This window comes from Macrotis lagotis, chromosome 1 (genome assembly GCF_037893015.1).
Source record: "Macrotis lagotis isolate mMagLag1 chromosome 1, bilby.v1.9.chrom.fasta, whole genome shotgun sequence".
Taxonomy (NCBI): Eukaryota; Metazoa; Chordata; class Mammalia; order Peramelemorphia; family Peramelidae; genus Macrotis; species Macrotis lagotis.
The window spans coordinates 495,250,548-495,265,647 of record NC_133658.1 but is presented as its reverse complement, the minus strand read 5'-3'; the positions used below and the strand labels follow the sequence as shown (position 1 = coordinate 495,265,647).

The 15,100-nt window shown below is 35.2% G+C and overlaps 1 protein-coding gene across 1 annotated transcript in view; it reads left to right on the top strand.

The window, feature by feature from the left end:
• GRIK1 (glutamate ionotropic receptor kainate type subunit 1) overlaps positions 1–15,100 on the top strand; it is a 164,583-nt gene that overhangs the window by 139,256 nt on the left and 10,227 nt on the right. The window contains exon 15 of the mRNA XM_074213868.1: positions 2,268–2,493. Coding sequence (XP_074069969.1) covers positions 2,268–2,493 — 226 coding nt within the window. The remainder of the gene's footprint in view (positions 1–2,267; positions 2,494–15,100) is intronic.

The following is a 15,100-nucleotide window of genomic DNA, read 5'->3' as shown; positions in this document are numbered from 1 at the left end:
TATGAGGTAGGTCCCTGTATTCAACTCCAATCCTATAGATTTCTATGTGCATGTTGAGATAGAGAAATAATGAAAAGGCAGGTGATTTAGCATCATAAGTTCCTTCACTCACCTCATCAGACCTCCACAATTACATTTAACTCCCAATGAGGAGAGAATTAGATTCAGGTTTGTCCTAATTTGGAAGATTTTTTAAAACATTAATAATTTTAATAATTTTTATTAAATATTTTGAGTTTTACAATTTTTCCCCCAATCTTACTTCCCTACCCCACCCCCACCCCACAGAAAGCAATTTGTCAGTCTTCACTTTGTTTTCATGTTGTACATTGATCCAAATTGAGTGTGATAAGAGAGAAAACATATCCTTAAGGAAGAAACAAAAAGTATAAGAGATAGCAAGAGAAGACAATAAGATATCTGGGTTTTTTTCTAAATTAAAGGAAATAGTCCTTGAACTTTGGTTTCAACTCCATGGTTCTTTACAGTTCTTTATCTGGATACAGATAGTACTCTCCTTTGCAGACAGTCCCAACTTGTCCCTGATTGTTGTACTGATGGAATGAGCAAGTCCATCAAGGTTGATCATCACCCCAATGTTGCTGTTAGGGTGTACAGTGTTTTTCTGATTCTGCTCATCTCACTCAACATCAGTTCATGCAATTTCCTCAAGGCTTCCCTGAATAATTATTAATAATTTTAATAATATTCTTTCATTTCTTGGTGGCTCCAAGAAATGGTACAAACCTCTGGCCCTTTATTACTTTCATATTTTGGTAACTACAGTGCTTTCATCTTTTTGTAACTCTCTGAAGGGGATGGGATGTTTGTTCAAACCTCTGAGAAGAGGGCTTAACAAGTCCTTTTCAACTTTTGGTGCTCATCTCTTATCCACCTGTCTCACCTATGGCTCCAAAAAGTTATCGTCTGTGCAGTGGCCGACACCCTGGTAAAACTGTCTTAACAAATGTGCTAAATCAAGTTAAGGGTAATTGAAGCCTCAAACCCATCAGTGAGTTAGGAGGATAGCTGTCCTTGAGAAGACTTAATTGTGGCAGAATAGGCAGATGAGAACAATTATTTAAACTGCAATGAAGTCAGATGGATTAGGCATTGTAGAGTACTTAGAGCTTCATTGGATAATTAAGAAAGGAAATCAGAGCACTTTCCTTTATTAGCCCTCTCAGAGAGAAAAATATCAAGATCATCATTACTCTCTTTCAGTCCTGATGGGTAGAAGTGGTTGCTGCACCATCCACCTGTCTCTATGCCAATCCTTATGTATATCTCTGTCTTTCCGTCTGACTCTTTCTTTCAGTGACAAGCAAAAATGAAAATGTTTCTGCCATGTGGGCAAAATTCCCAAAATCCTACTAAGCCTATTCATTTTCTTACTCCTTCCTCACTTCTCAAGATGTTTCACTAATAATACAAGAAGAAAAAAAAAACAATTATTCCTTTTAGACATAACTCCTCCCAAATCTAGGGTCTTGCTTAACACACCAAAAAATTCAGTTTTACTAATAGAATTTTATTCCATAGTTTACAATTCTTCACAATTGAGAAGAAGCACCAAATATACTCTAAAACAATACTTACTGAACAATACTTACTGGAATTTCAAAGCATCTTGTTATTGCTATTCTTCTGCTATGCAATTCTTCAGGATATATAGCTTGGTGATTATATCAAATTAATCCATATCATTTTCCTTTCCATTTCAAAACCTTTTTGATAAAATACTAAGCCAAATACATTTTACAAGGTCTTATTAGATACCTTCAATCCTTGGTCAAGAATCTGTGAATAAGTTGTTGTTCCAGAAGATCATGGTACCTCACTTTCAATTAGGCATGTGCTGTTTTATTCAAGAATCTTTTCCTCTATCTAACCAAAGTAAAGAAAGGAAATTGAAGCAATTATACAAACAATTAAATAAAAAAAAATTCATCTCTTTTCTTTAATATTTATTTCAATTCCTCTGTTTAAAAATCACCTTAGGGGCAGCTAGGTGGTGCAGTGAATAGAGCACCGGCCTTGGAGTCAGGAGTACCTGGGTTCAAATCCGACCTCAGACACTTAATAATTACCTAGCTGTGTGGCCTTGGGCAAGCCACTTAACCCCATTGCCTTGAAAAATCTAAAAATAAATCATTACCTTGTACCTAGGGTCCCTGACTTACAAAAGATGAGATAAATAAGTTTGAAAAAAGTAGAAATATTTTCTCTATTATGTTTCTACTGCTACATTCTTTTTCTCCTTACAGAAATCAAAGATATCTACTTATGAGAAAATGTGGGCTTTCATGAACAGCAGACAACAGACAGCCTTGGTAAAAAACAATGATGAAGGTATCCAACGTGTGCTCACCACTGACTATGCTCTACTGATGGAGTCCACTAGTATTGAATATGTGACTCAGAGAAACTGCAACCTTACCCAAATTGGAGGACTCATTGATTCCAAAGGTTATGGAGTGGGAACCCCTATTGGTAAGATAGTAAAGGTACATGACTTTGGCACTGGATGCTATCATTCTGGCTAGGAAGATAGAAATGAGTTAGGAAGTTCTCTTTGTATTTAACCTAGGCTTCAACTATTATTCCATGTATAAAGTGTGCCTATTGCCCTTATACATTTTGTGTATTTCTAAGTATGGTTTCTGGTTAAGTTTTGATAAATAACTCAGGAATCTTTCTTCAAGGGAGATATTATTAACTACCTGGAGGGGAATAGGAGAATGAATCACCAAATTGTCTAGTCTACTTTCCTCAGAAAGGTAGTACTGGACTAGAATTAAATATATCTATTTCATATATATATATATATATATACATACATATATATATATATATATATATATACATCCTTTAAAGAGTAAGGTGTAAAACGTTTATTGAAAGGCTCAATTCCTCACCATGAAATACTAATTACACAAAGAACAATCACAAATAATAAATTGCAAATAAATTCATTCATCCAAGCAAACAGAAGTCAGGAAATGTATACAGACTAGAATATTCAATCAATAAACACTTATTAAGTACCTACTATAAGCCAAGCACTGTGTAAGGATAAAGGCAGAAGACAAAATTCTACTGTCAAGAAACTTACAATATAAAGAATGAAAGCACTAGAATTAAGAAGGAATCAAAAAAAAGAGTTCCTGTAGAAGGTGAGATTTGACTAAGATTTGAAGGAAACCAGGGAAACCAGGGAAACCAGGAGAGGGTATTGAGGAAGGAAATCAATCCAGACATGGGAAGCATCCAGTGAAAATATCCCAAATTTGGAAATGCAGTGTCTTATTCAAGGAATAGAAGAAGGTCACTGTTACTGGCCACTGAGTACGTGGGAGAAGGGAAAATTGGATGGAAGAAGACTGAAAAGGGTGAGGGATAAGGGGCAGGTTATGTAGGACTTTGAATACCCCCCCACATGCACAAAAAAAGATCTATTTGATCATGGAGGTAATAGGGAGTCAGTGAATTTTATTGTATGAGGGGCAAGGGTGAGGTTACCTGTTACAACTTATACTTTAATAATATCACTTCAACAGCTAAATGGAGGAAGGAGACACTTGAAGAAGAGAGACTACCTGGATGAAGTAATGAAGGTCTATCCCAGGCAGTTTCAAAGGACAGAAAGAGTTATATATTAAAGATTTAATGAAATTAAAAATGTAATGATCAATGAGCCTTGGTATCAGATTAATTCAACAAATAGGAGTGAGAGAGAATGAGGAGTTGATAGAATTGAGGTTTTCAGGATGACTGGGACTATTTTTTTTTAGGTTTTTGCAAGGCAATGGGATTAAGTGACTTGCCCAAGGTCACACAGCTAGGTAATTAGTAAGATGTCAGATTTGAACTCATGACCTCCTGACTCCAGGGCTGGTGCTCTATTCACTGTACCACCTAGCTACCCCTACACACAGCACTATTAATAAAATTAAGAATATGAGAGGATTTAGGGGAAAGGAAAATGAATTCAGTTTAGTACATGTTGAGTTTAAAATGTCTACACATCATCAAACTCTAAATTTATACCACACAGCTGAGATGAAAGAGTAGAGGTCAGCAAAGAGGCTAAAGACTTGATAAGTAGATGAGAATGATCAATCAGCACAGAGATGATAAATAAGTATATGGGAACTTATAAGATCAGCAAATGAAATAGCATTTTTTTCTAGGGAGATTAGAGGATCCAGATATAGAGCTTGATGGAAGACTCCCAGTTAATAGATATGACTTAGATGAGGAGACTGAGAAGCAGTAAAACAGGTAGGATATGGACTAGGTACCAAGAGTGGTAGAAAGTGTCAGAGGGAGTAAAGATGGCAAAGAAGGATGAGGATTGAGAAAAGGCTGGCAAAATTGGAAATTAAATGATCACTAGAATATGAATAAAGCAGTTTTGATTGAATGAGGAAGCCTGAAAAAAGATTCTAGAGAGTTAGGAGAGTGAGAAGAATGGAAGTGGGAGCACGTATTATATATGATCTTGGAGTTTAATTATGAAAGACCAGAGAGATGTGGGACAATAGCAGGGATGGCTAGATCAAGTGAGGATTTTTTGCGGAACAAGGACACAGGCAGATGTTTGTAAACAGAAAGGAAACTGGAGATAGGAAGAGATTGAAGATAAGTGAGAGAAGGTCTAATCTGCTGGAGGATACAACATGGAATCAAAATGCTGGTGCTTGGAGTCAAAAAGACCTGAATTAAAATCCAGTCTTAAACACTTACTAGCTGTGTGACCCTGGGCAAGAGATCAGTTTCTCAGTTCCTCATTAGTAAAATGAACAGGAAAAAAACACTTTAGTACCTCTGCCAAGAAAACCCCAAATGGGATCACAAAGACTTGGACATAACTGAAAAACAACTCAACAACAATTCTGGGATCATTCAAAGTTATGTAGCACCATCAGAAGAATATTGGGTTAAAGATATGAATTTTTCTTATAGCAAAATGCTTGAAGTCATTGAAAGCACTGAAAATATAACAAATTCAATCCATTTCAATCTACTATGCAATGCTGGTGCCACTTCATTGTCCATTGTCCATTTGCATTATCTAAGATAAAAACAGTGAATTCAATGTTTTCTTGCACAAGTGCAAGTCATCAGAAATATGCATTTTTTTAGCTTTTGCTAGGCAGTGGGGTTAAGTGACTTGCCCAAGGCCACACAGCTAGGTAATTATTAAGTGTCTGAAGCCAGATTTGAACGCAGGTACTCCTGACTCCAGGGCTGGTGCTCTATCCACTGTACCACCTAGCAGCCCCTGGGAAATATGCATTTTTAATCCACTTTGGTTCTATTTCAAAATTAGACTATATAGAATATATAAATATGGAAGAATGGTTGAAATAAATGGACTAATATTAACCTCACATTTATATGAAGGAGTATTGAAGACATACAAGCATATACACACAGTTGTGTTTACTATGTGACCTTAGTCCTTTCTTAAAAATTCTTGTCAATCTGATTAAATGATTCTCACCTAATAATTTAGGGGAAGCTCATAATTAGGGTCTTGAGTCAATTGCATTAATGATAAGCACCACCAACTCCTTCAAGGTACTCCTTAGGAACCTAATAGGGAGATTTATCTGTGAGTATGGAAGTGGGAATGAATATTCTCAGAGTTTATATTATATTAAAATAAAGAATGGTTCAAAATCTGTTATGCTGCAGATGAATTCAAAAAGGGAAACTATCAAACATGATTTCAGATAAGGCAACATTAAAAATCAACATGATTAAAAGAGATAACCCCAAAACTCCAGCATGCTTAAAATGTACAATAGAAAATAAACTAATATTGTTACTTAATATATATGCACCAAATGGCACAGTATCTAAATATTGAAAGAAGTAGATCAGGAAAGATGGTGTACTAGAAGGAAGCAGTATACCACAGTTCTCCACTACAATAAAAATCCAGGACAAGTTTCAGAGGAAATCAGATAAGGAAATCCATGAAGGAAACCACAATAAGACATTTTCCTTATCCAGCATAAGGAAACAGTGAGAGGCTTATGCCCATTGAAGATTTTTATTTTGAGAGTTATAAATAGATAGAGATAGATGAGATACATGAATAAGTCTGGCAACTATATACTGTATCTGTATACTAGAGCAAATAGTAGGAGACTAGGAACCTTGTAGGAAGTAGTAACAGGAGACAACCAGAAGCGGTGTCACTCTGAACCTGGATCTGGGTCATAAATACTTTTCTTTAAGGACTTATAGCTCACAATTATAGATCACAATTCAGATTTTTCACTATATCACAGGTAAAGAAGTAGTCATAGATCCAGTTTATACATGAGCAAACCAAGTTAGTAAATTGTAAGGCAGTTGAGACCAGAAGAATAAGGAATCAAATTAATTTAGAGGAAGAAATACTCAGTAAAACAATAATAATTGAGAATTTCAAAGTATCCCTCTCAGACTCAGACAAATTTACTCAAAAGATAAACAGGAAAGACATTAACAGCCTGATTAGAATTTTTATAAAGTGAGAAATGATAGTTCCCCTGGTCCTTATTGACTGGGAAGACAAAAGAATATATAAATATACACATATGCACATGTATACCACCCGCACACACACAATGTTTTCTCTTTATATAGAGATATTTCTCAGCTGTGTGTGGTACATTTACAAAAATTTTCCATGCAATTAAAACATAAAAACCAAACATAAAAGGTATACAATTAAGTATCATTGAATAGAGCATTAAAATTAATTAGAAAGTAAATAACTTAGTTCTAAAAAAAGTCATGGGTAAAAAGACAGATAAAATAAATTAGCAATGAAAATAACAATGATGTGACTATATATCAAAACTCTGGGGATACAAACATTCTGAGGGAATATTCATTAAGAAAAAGAGAAAGAGGGGCAGCTAGGTGGCGTAGTGGATAAAGCACCGACCCTGGATTCAGGAGTACCTGGGTTCAAATCCGATCTCAGACATTTAATAATTACCTAGCTGTGTGGCCTTGGGCAATCCACTTAACCCCATCTGCCTTGCAAAAATCTAAAAAAACAAAAAAACCCAGAAAGAATAAATAAAAGCATCAGGTGGAATTCTAAAAAAAAAATCTTAATAAACAACTTTAAAAATTTCAAATAAACACTAAAAATAGAAATTCTAAAAAACTTAAGAAAATTAAAAGCAAAAAAAGAAATTTAAAGGGTAAGCAAAATGAGATTTTAAAAATAAAACAGGCAAATCATTATCTAGTAAAATTGGGGCAGCTAGGTGGTACAAAGCACTGGTCTTGGAGTCAGGAGGCTGGGGTTCAAATCCATTCTCAAACACTTGAAACTTATTAGCTGTAAGACTTAACCCTGACTGCCTTACATCCAGGGCCATCTCCAGTCTTCCCAATTTATATCTAGTCACTGGATCCAGATGGCTCTGGAAGAGAAAGTGAGGTTGGTGACTTAGCATAGCACCCTCTCATTCAAATACAATTCATGTGCTTATCATGGCAACATCTCCTTGTTGGCATGGTGTTTTTGAGAATGAAGGACAAATATCACCATCAAAATTGTTTAAAGGAAAGAAAGAATTGTTTTCAAAAATGAAAAAGAAAGAAATAACAATAAATCTTCACTTAATATGTTATAAATTCTTTCCCCTAATTCATATGCCAATAAGATAACAATTTTAAGTGAACTGTATGACTATCTAGAAAAATATAAAATATTTGGATTAACAGAAAAGAGAATTTAAATAATGTAATCTCAGAAAAAGATACCATATAAGCCATAAATCAATTGCAAAGGGAGAAAATAGGAGATGATAATAGTAATAATCTTAATAGTAACACAGGGGACAGCTAGGTGGCACAAATGGATAGCACCGGTCCTGGAGTCAGGAGGACCTGAGTTCAAATGTGACCTCAGACACATAATGATTGCCTAGCTGTGTGACTTGCGCAAAGTCACTTAACCCCATTGCCTTAAATTAAAAAAAATAGTAACAGCTAACATTTATAAAGCACTTACTATGTTCCAGATACCAGATGGGTGGCTATCTTCATTATACAGATGAGGAGTATGAGACAGAGATTTAGTAACCTGTCCATTAGTTATACAACTAATAAGTGTCTGAGACTGAATTTGAACTCAGTTCTTCTTTATTCTGGACCATGTGGCAAGCAAATGAATTTACTAGTGAATCCTATCAATAATCCATGGAATAATTAAATCTAATATTATAAAAGTTCATTGCAAAAATTGGGAGGAAAGGGTTTCTTCTAAATTCTTTTATAATGTTCTATATGCCTAAAACAGGGAAAGAGAAATCAGAGGTAAAAATGGAAGGAAGTCAACATTTCTTAAGCACTTTCTGTATGGCAGAAAGTAAGCTATTCATTTGACAAATATAATCTCATTTGATACTTATAACAACCCTGTGAGATTGGTAAAATTATTATTCACTTTTAGAGTTGAGGAAACTAAGGAAGACAGAAGTTAGATAATTATTCATGGACACACAGCTAGGGAATAGGGTTTGAACTAAGGTCTTCTTTATTCCAGAACAAGCATTTTAACTGTACAGAAAGAAAATTGACAAAATATTAGCAAAGAGGCTATATAGCAACACATCTAAGAGTATATATATTATAATTAGGTAGAATCTATGCCAGGAAATCAAGGCAAATCCATTATCAGGAATACAAAATATAGTAGATAACATTGATAACAATCAAAACCACATGGTTATATCAATAAGAGAGATAAAGCTTTTGACAAAATACAATATTTATTCAAAAATATTCCATTTTTCCTTTAACTATAGAATGTAGATTAATATGGGGACTGGAAGTGGGGAGGGACAATAAAGGGTACATCCCAGATTGTGAGCCTGAGGGACTGGGAGCATGGTGTTGCCTTCTACAGTAAAAGAAAAGCAGGAGGTGGGGAAAATTTAGGAGGAAAGATAATTGAGTTACATTTTGAACTTGCTGGCTTTAATATGTCTACTTCACATGCAGTTCAAGAAGTCTGAAAGGCAGTTGAAGATAAATGTGAGTTTAGATCTCAGCAGAGTGTATAGGACAGAATAGGTAGATCTGAGAAATACCAGCATATTTAAATCAAATAATGCAAATTAAATCTTGCTAATTAAAATAAATGCTAATTAAATCTATGGGAGTTGTGAAGTAGTATGGATGGAAAAGAGAAGAGGGCCAAGGACAGAACCTTGTGTGACACCTATGATTAGAGGATATGATCTGAAAGAAAATTCAGCAAAAAATAGAGGAGTGCTCAGATAAGAAGGAAGAGAACCAGATGAGAATGTCCTGAAAAATCTAGGAAAAAAAGATTATCAAGAAGGAAGAATGAGTATCATTGTCAAAGGCTTCAGAGAAGTCAAGAAAAATGAGATTAGAGAAAAGGTCTCTTCTTGCCTTTTCTGAGATAGTCCTTCCAATACTTTGAAGGGAACAATTTCAGTGGAATAATAGTCAAAGTTATATGACAAAGGATTAATGTGGAGGTACTTACTGTAAACCGCCTTTTTGAGGAATTCTAGAAAAACTGAATGATAATAGCAATAGAAGGATCAAGGATAGGGGAGTCATGACCTAGTATCTAAATACTGAAAGACCCCTGAGAGTTAGAAGATGAGGCATAGAGAAGAAAAAGAAGCCCTTGATGAATAGATTCATTTTTTTTCTGTAAAATTTAAGATAAAGTTCTCAGCTGAGAGAGCTGGGGAGGGAGGGAAGCTATGAAAGATATGAGGAAAATGTTAGAAAGCACCATTATGGAGAGTGGAATACTAAATTGATAAGGAGGTATACTAATATTACCTAGTAGTAGTGGTGGACCAAGCCATGCATTAACTATTTCTTTTTTGCCCCATCTTGACCCCTTCATGAACCAAATCAACCCTACATTGTGCTCCTCCTTTGTCAACCAGACATGTGTAGGAGGGAGTGGTGAAGAGCCAATAGATTATGGTTGAAAGGGGGGATTTTAGGATTATTTTTTTTTATTTCTATTTATTTCTTTTTGAAATTTACAATTCCCCCCCCAATCTCACTTCCCCCCCCCTCACAGAAGGCAGTCTGATAGTCTTTACATTGTTCCCATGCTATAAATTGATCTAAATTAAATGTGTTGAGAAAGAAATCATATCCTCAAGGAAAAAATATATGAGATAGCAAAATTACATAATAAGATAACAGGTTTTTTTTTTTAAATCAAAGGATCTTTGTTCAAACTCCACAATTCTTTCTCTGGATACAAATGGTATTCTCCATTGCAGATACCCCAAAATTATCCCTGATTGTTGCACTGATGGAATGAGCAAATCCATTAAGGTCGATCATCAACCCCTGTTATGGTGTACAGTGTTCTGATTCTGCTCATCTCCCTCAGCATCAATTCATGCAAATCCTTCCAGACTTCTCTGAATTCCATCCCTTCTGATTTCTAATAGAACAATAGTGTTCCATCACATTCATATACCACAGTTTATTAAGCCATTCCCCATTTGATGGACATTCACTCAATTTCCAATTCTTTGCCATCACAAACAGAGCTGCTATGAATAGTACAAGTGAAGCTTTTACCCTTTTTCATGATCTCTTCAGGGTATAGACCCAGTAGTGGTATTTGTTGGATCAAAGGGTATGCACATTTTTATTGCCCTTTGGGCATAATTCCAAATTGCTCTCCAGGAAGGTTGAATGAATTCACAGCTACATCAACAATGTATTAGTGTCCCAGATTTCCCACATCCCTTCCATTGATCATTGTCTTTTCTGGTCATATTGGTCAGTCTGAGAGATGTGAGTGGGTACCTCACAGGTGTTTTAAATTTGTATTTCTCTAATAAGTAGTGATTTAGAGCAATTTTTCATATGACTATGGATTGCTTTGATTTCCTTATCTGTAAATTGCCTTTCTATATCCTTTGACCATTTGTCAATTGGGGAATGGCTTGTTTTGTTTTGTTTTTTATAAATTCGACTCAGTTCTCTATATAATATATTTTATTTTATTATTTTTTTTGTAAGGCAAAGGGGGTTAAATGGCTTGCCTAAGGCCACACAGCTAGGTAATTATTAAGTGTCTGAGACTGGATTTGAACCCAGGTACTCCTGACTCCAGGGCCGGTGCTTTATCCACTACGCCACCTAGTCACCCCTATAATATATTTTAGAAATGAGTCTGTTGTCTGAAATATTAGTTGTAAAAATTGTTTCCCAGTTTACTATGTTTCATTTGATCTTGGTTACAGTGGTCTTGTCTGTGCAAAAGCTTTTTAATTTAATGTAATCAAAATCATCTAGTTTGTCTTTAATGATGTTCTCCATCTCTTCCTTGGTCATAAACTGCTTCCCTTTCCATAGATCTGACAGGTAACAATTCCTTGATCTCCTAGTTTGCTTATAATATTGTCTTTTATGTCTAAATCCTGTATCCATTTTTTTATCTTATCTTGCTTGGTATGGGGTATGAAGTGTTGGTCTAATCTAAGTTTCTTCCATACTAACTTCCAATTTTCCCAACAGTTTTTTATCAAAGAGAGAGTTTTAACCCAAAAGCTGCACTCTTTGGGTTTATCAAATAGCAGATTACTAATAATCATTTCCTGCTATCTCTTTTAAACCTAGTCTATTCCACTGACCCACCATTCTATTTCTTATCCAATACCAGACAGTTTTGATGACTGATGCTTTATAATGTAATTTTAGATCTGGTAGGGCTAAGCCACCTTCTTTTGTACTTTTTTCATTAAATCTCTGGAAATTCTTGAATTTTTATTTCTCCATATGAATTTACTTATAATTTTTTTCTAACTCATTAATTTTTTGGAATTTTGATTCATAGGGTACTAAATAAGTAGTTTAATTTAGGTACAATTGTCATTTTTATTATATTAGCTTAGCCTTTCCATGAGCAGTTGATATTTGCCAATTATTTAAATCTGATTTTATTTGCGTGACAAGTGTTTGTAATTTTTTTCATAAAGTTTCTGAGTCTGCCTTGGCAGATAGACTCCCAAGTATTTTATATTGTCTGAAGTTACTTTGGATGGGATTTCTCTTTCCAGCTCTTCCTGCTGTATCTTGCTAGTAATGTATAGAAATGTTGGGGATTTATGAGGGTTTATTTTATATTCGGTTTTAGGATTATCTAGGTAGACCATCATGTCATCTGCAAAAAGTGAGATTTTTGTCTCTTCCTTCCCAATTCTAATTCTTTCGATTTCTTTTTCTTCTTGCTGAAGCTAACATTTCTAATATGAAATTGAATAGTAGTGTTGATAATGGGCATCCTTGTTTCACCCCTGATCTTATTGGGAATGCCTCTAGCTTATCCCCATTGCATATATAATGCTTGTTGATGGTTTCAGATAGATAATGTTTATCATTCTAAGGAACAATCCATTTATTCCTATGCTTTCTAGTGTTTTTAGTAGTAATGGGTGCTATATTTTGTCAAAAGCTTTTTCAGCATCTATTGATATAATCATATGATTTCTTATAGATTTTTTACTGATATAGTTAATTATACTTACAATTTTCCTAATATTGCACCAACTCTGCATTCCTAGGATAAATCCTACTTGGTCATAGTATATTATCCTAGTGATAATTTGCTGTAATCATTTTGCTAAGATTTTATTTAAAGTTTTTGCATCTATATTCATCAGGGAAATAGGTCTATAATTTTCTTTCTCTGTTTTAACTTTTCCTAGTTTAGGTATCAGCACCACATTGGTGTCATAGAAAGAGTTAGGCAGAGTTCCCTCTTTACCTATTTTTCCAAGGAATTTATATAGAATTGGAACCAACTGTTCCTTAAATGTTTGATAGAATTCACTTGTGAATTCATCTGGCCCTGGAGATTTTTTCTTAGGCTTGTTGAATTTCTTTTTCTAAGATAGGGTTATTTAGGTATTTAATTTCCTCTTCATTTAACCTGGGCCATCTATATTTTTGTAAATATCCATCCATTTCACTTAGATTATCAAATTTATTGGCATATATTTGGGAAAAATAATTCCAAATTATTATTTTAATTTCCTCCTCATTGGTGGTGAGTTCACCTTTTTCATTGATGATACTAGCAATTTGGTTTCTTCTTTCTTTTTTAATGGATTTCAGAATTCATAAACATAGATGTGGAACATTTGTGAATGATTATAAGGTTAAAAAAAATCTTTGTATGTGATTGAGGTGGGGGGTAGAAGAATAGCTCATGGGAATTGAGTAGGTTGAGGAACTGAGCCAGTGGGGTATTTGTAGATATGAATAATTTGAATCTCAAAGAAAAAGAGGTTATTGAATGATAGAGGAAACCTGAGAAGTGACAATGGCCAGCAGGGAGCATTCCAACTCTATCGTTTTGACACTGTCAAGGAGAATAATGCAAGTGCATCCATTACTGAAAAGAATGACCAGGTAGGCTGTGTCATCAGGATTCAGTTACAGTTAACAGATGGAAGGAGTGGAAGAAGAAAAGATTTAAAATGAATGGAAGAGGCGGCTAGGTTGTACAGTGGATAGAGCACTGGCCCTGGAGTCAGGAGGACCTGAGTTCAAATCCAGCCTCAGACACTTACTAATGACCTAGCTGTGTGGCCTTGGGCAAATCACTTAACCCCATTGCCTTGCAAAAACCAAAAAAAAAAAAAATTAATGGAAGCATGTTGTCTGTGCAACAGGCATTCATAAGGCACAATGGAAGGGATCTATAGAATGTGATTGAAGGTTTGGCATGAGAGGATTGAGAGGGATGGGAATGAAAAATTGGGTGGTGAGAAATGAGGAATAGAGTTTGAATGACTCTTAACAAAATATGAGTCACTGGGGTGTAAAAGATATGATCAGGTATAAAAATGCCCAAATCTGAGTGGAGGGTGCCATTCTTTTCAACAAAGTTTGGAAATTGGGCTATAGGCAAATATAATATGAGATGGAGGGCATTGAGGGTCAGTTGGTCAGCTGAGAAGCAGTATTTCACAAGATCACTTCAAAAGGTGGAGATTAGGCAGTAAAGGAATTTAGCTGAAGATAGAAATTAAATCTGAGGAGGCTGTCAATGCAATGGTAAAAGGAAGTGGTAGATGCTCAATTTGGGGAGTCTATGAAAAAGTAGGAAGGTGTTAGGTTATGAAGCACTTTAAAAACCCAACACAGGATTTTATATTTGATACTCAAAGTAATAGGCAGCTACTGGGGTTTATTGAATATAGTGACATGATCAGATACATATTTTAAGAAGATCAATTTGTTAGCTAAATACAAATTGTATTGGAGCAGGGAGAAATTTGATGCAGGAAAATCAATCAGCAAGCTATTGAAATATTCTAGATGTGAAGTGATGAGGCCCTGAACCAATGTGGTTGCAGTGTCATAGGAGAGAAATACATAAGAAATGGTATGAAGTTAGAAATGATAGAACTTGGCAATTAACTAGATAGGTGGAGTAAAGGAAAATGAAGTAAAAATGACACCTAAGTTGTGAGTTTTTATGATTGAGAGGATGACAATACTGACAGTAACAAAGAAGTAATGGTTTTTGGCCCTTTGCTATCAAAGAAGACCAGTTAGGAATCAGGACAACTAGAGATGACCCTGGATGTGAATGAGGGTTAAAAGACTTGCCCAATGGGGCGGCTAGGTGGCGTAATGGATAAAGCACCGGGCTTGGAGTCAGGAGTACCTGGGTTCAAATCCAGTCTCACACACTTAATAATTACCTAGCTGTGTGGCCTTGGGCAAGCCACTTAACCTCATTTGCCTTGCAAAAATCTAAAAAAAAGAAAAGACTTGCCCAAGGTCACACAGCTAGTAAGTGTCAAATGTCTGAGGCTATATTTGAACTCTCATCCTCCTGACTCCATGGCCACTGCTCTATTCACTGTGCAGACTAGGGAAAGGATGATGAATTCAGTTTTGGAGATATTGAGTTTAAGATGTCTTCAAAACATTCAATTTTATTTATCCAATAGATAGTTGGAGATGTGAGGTTAGGAGAAAGATTGGGGCTACACAAGTACAGCTAAGGGTCATCTGCATAGAGAAGATAGTTAAAACTTATAATGCC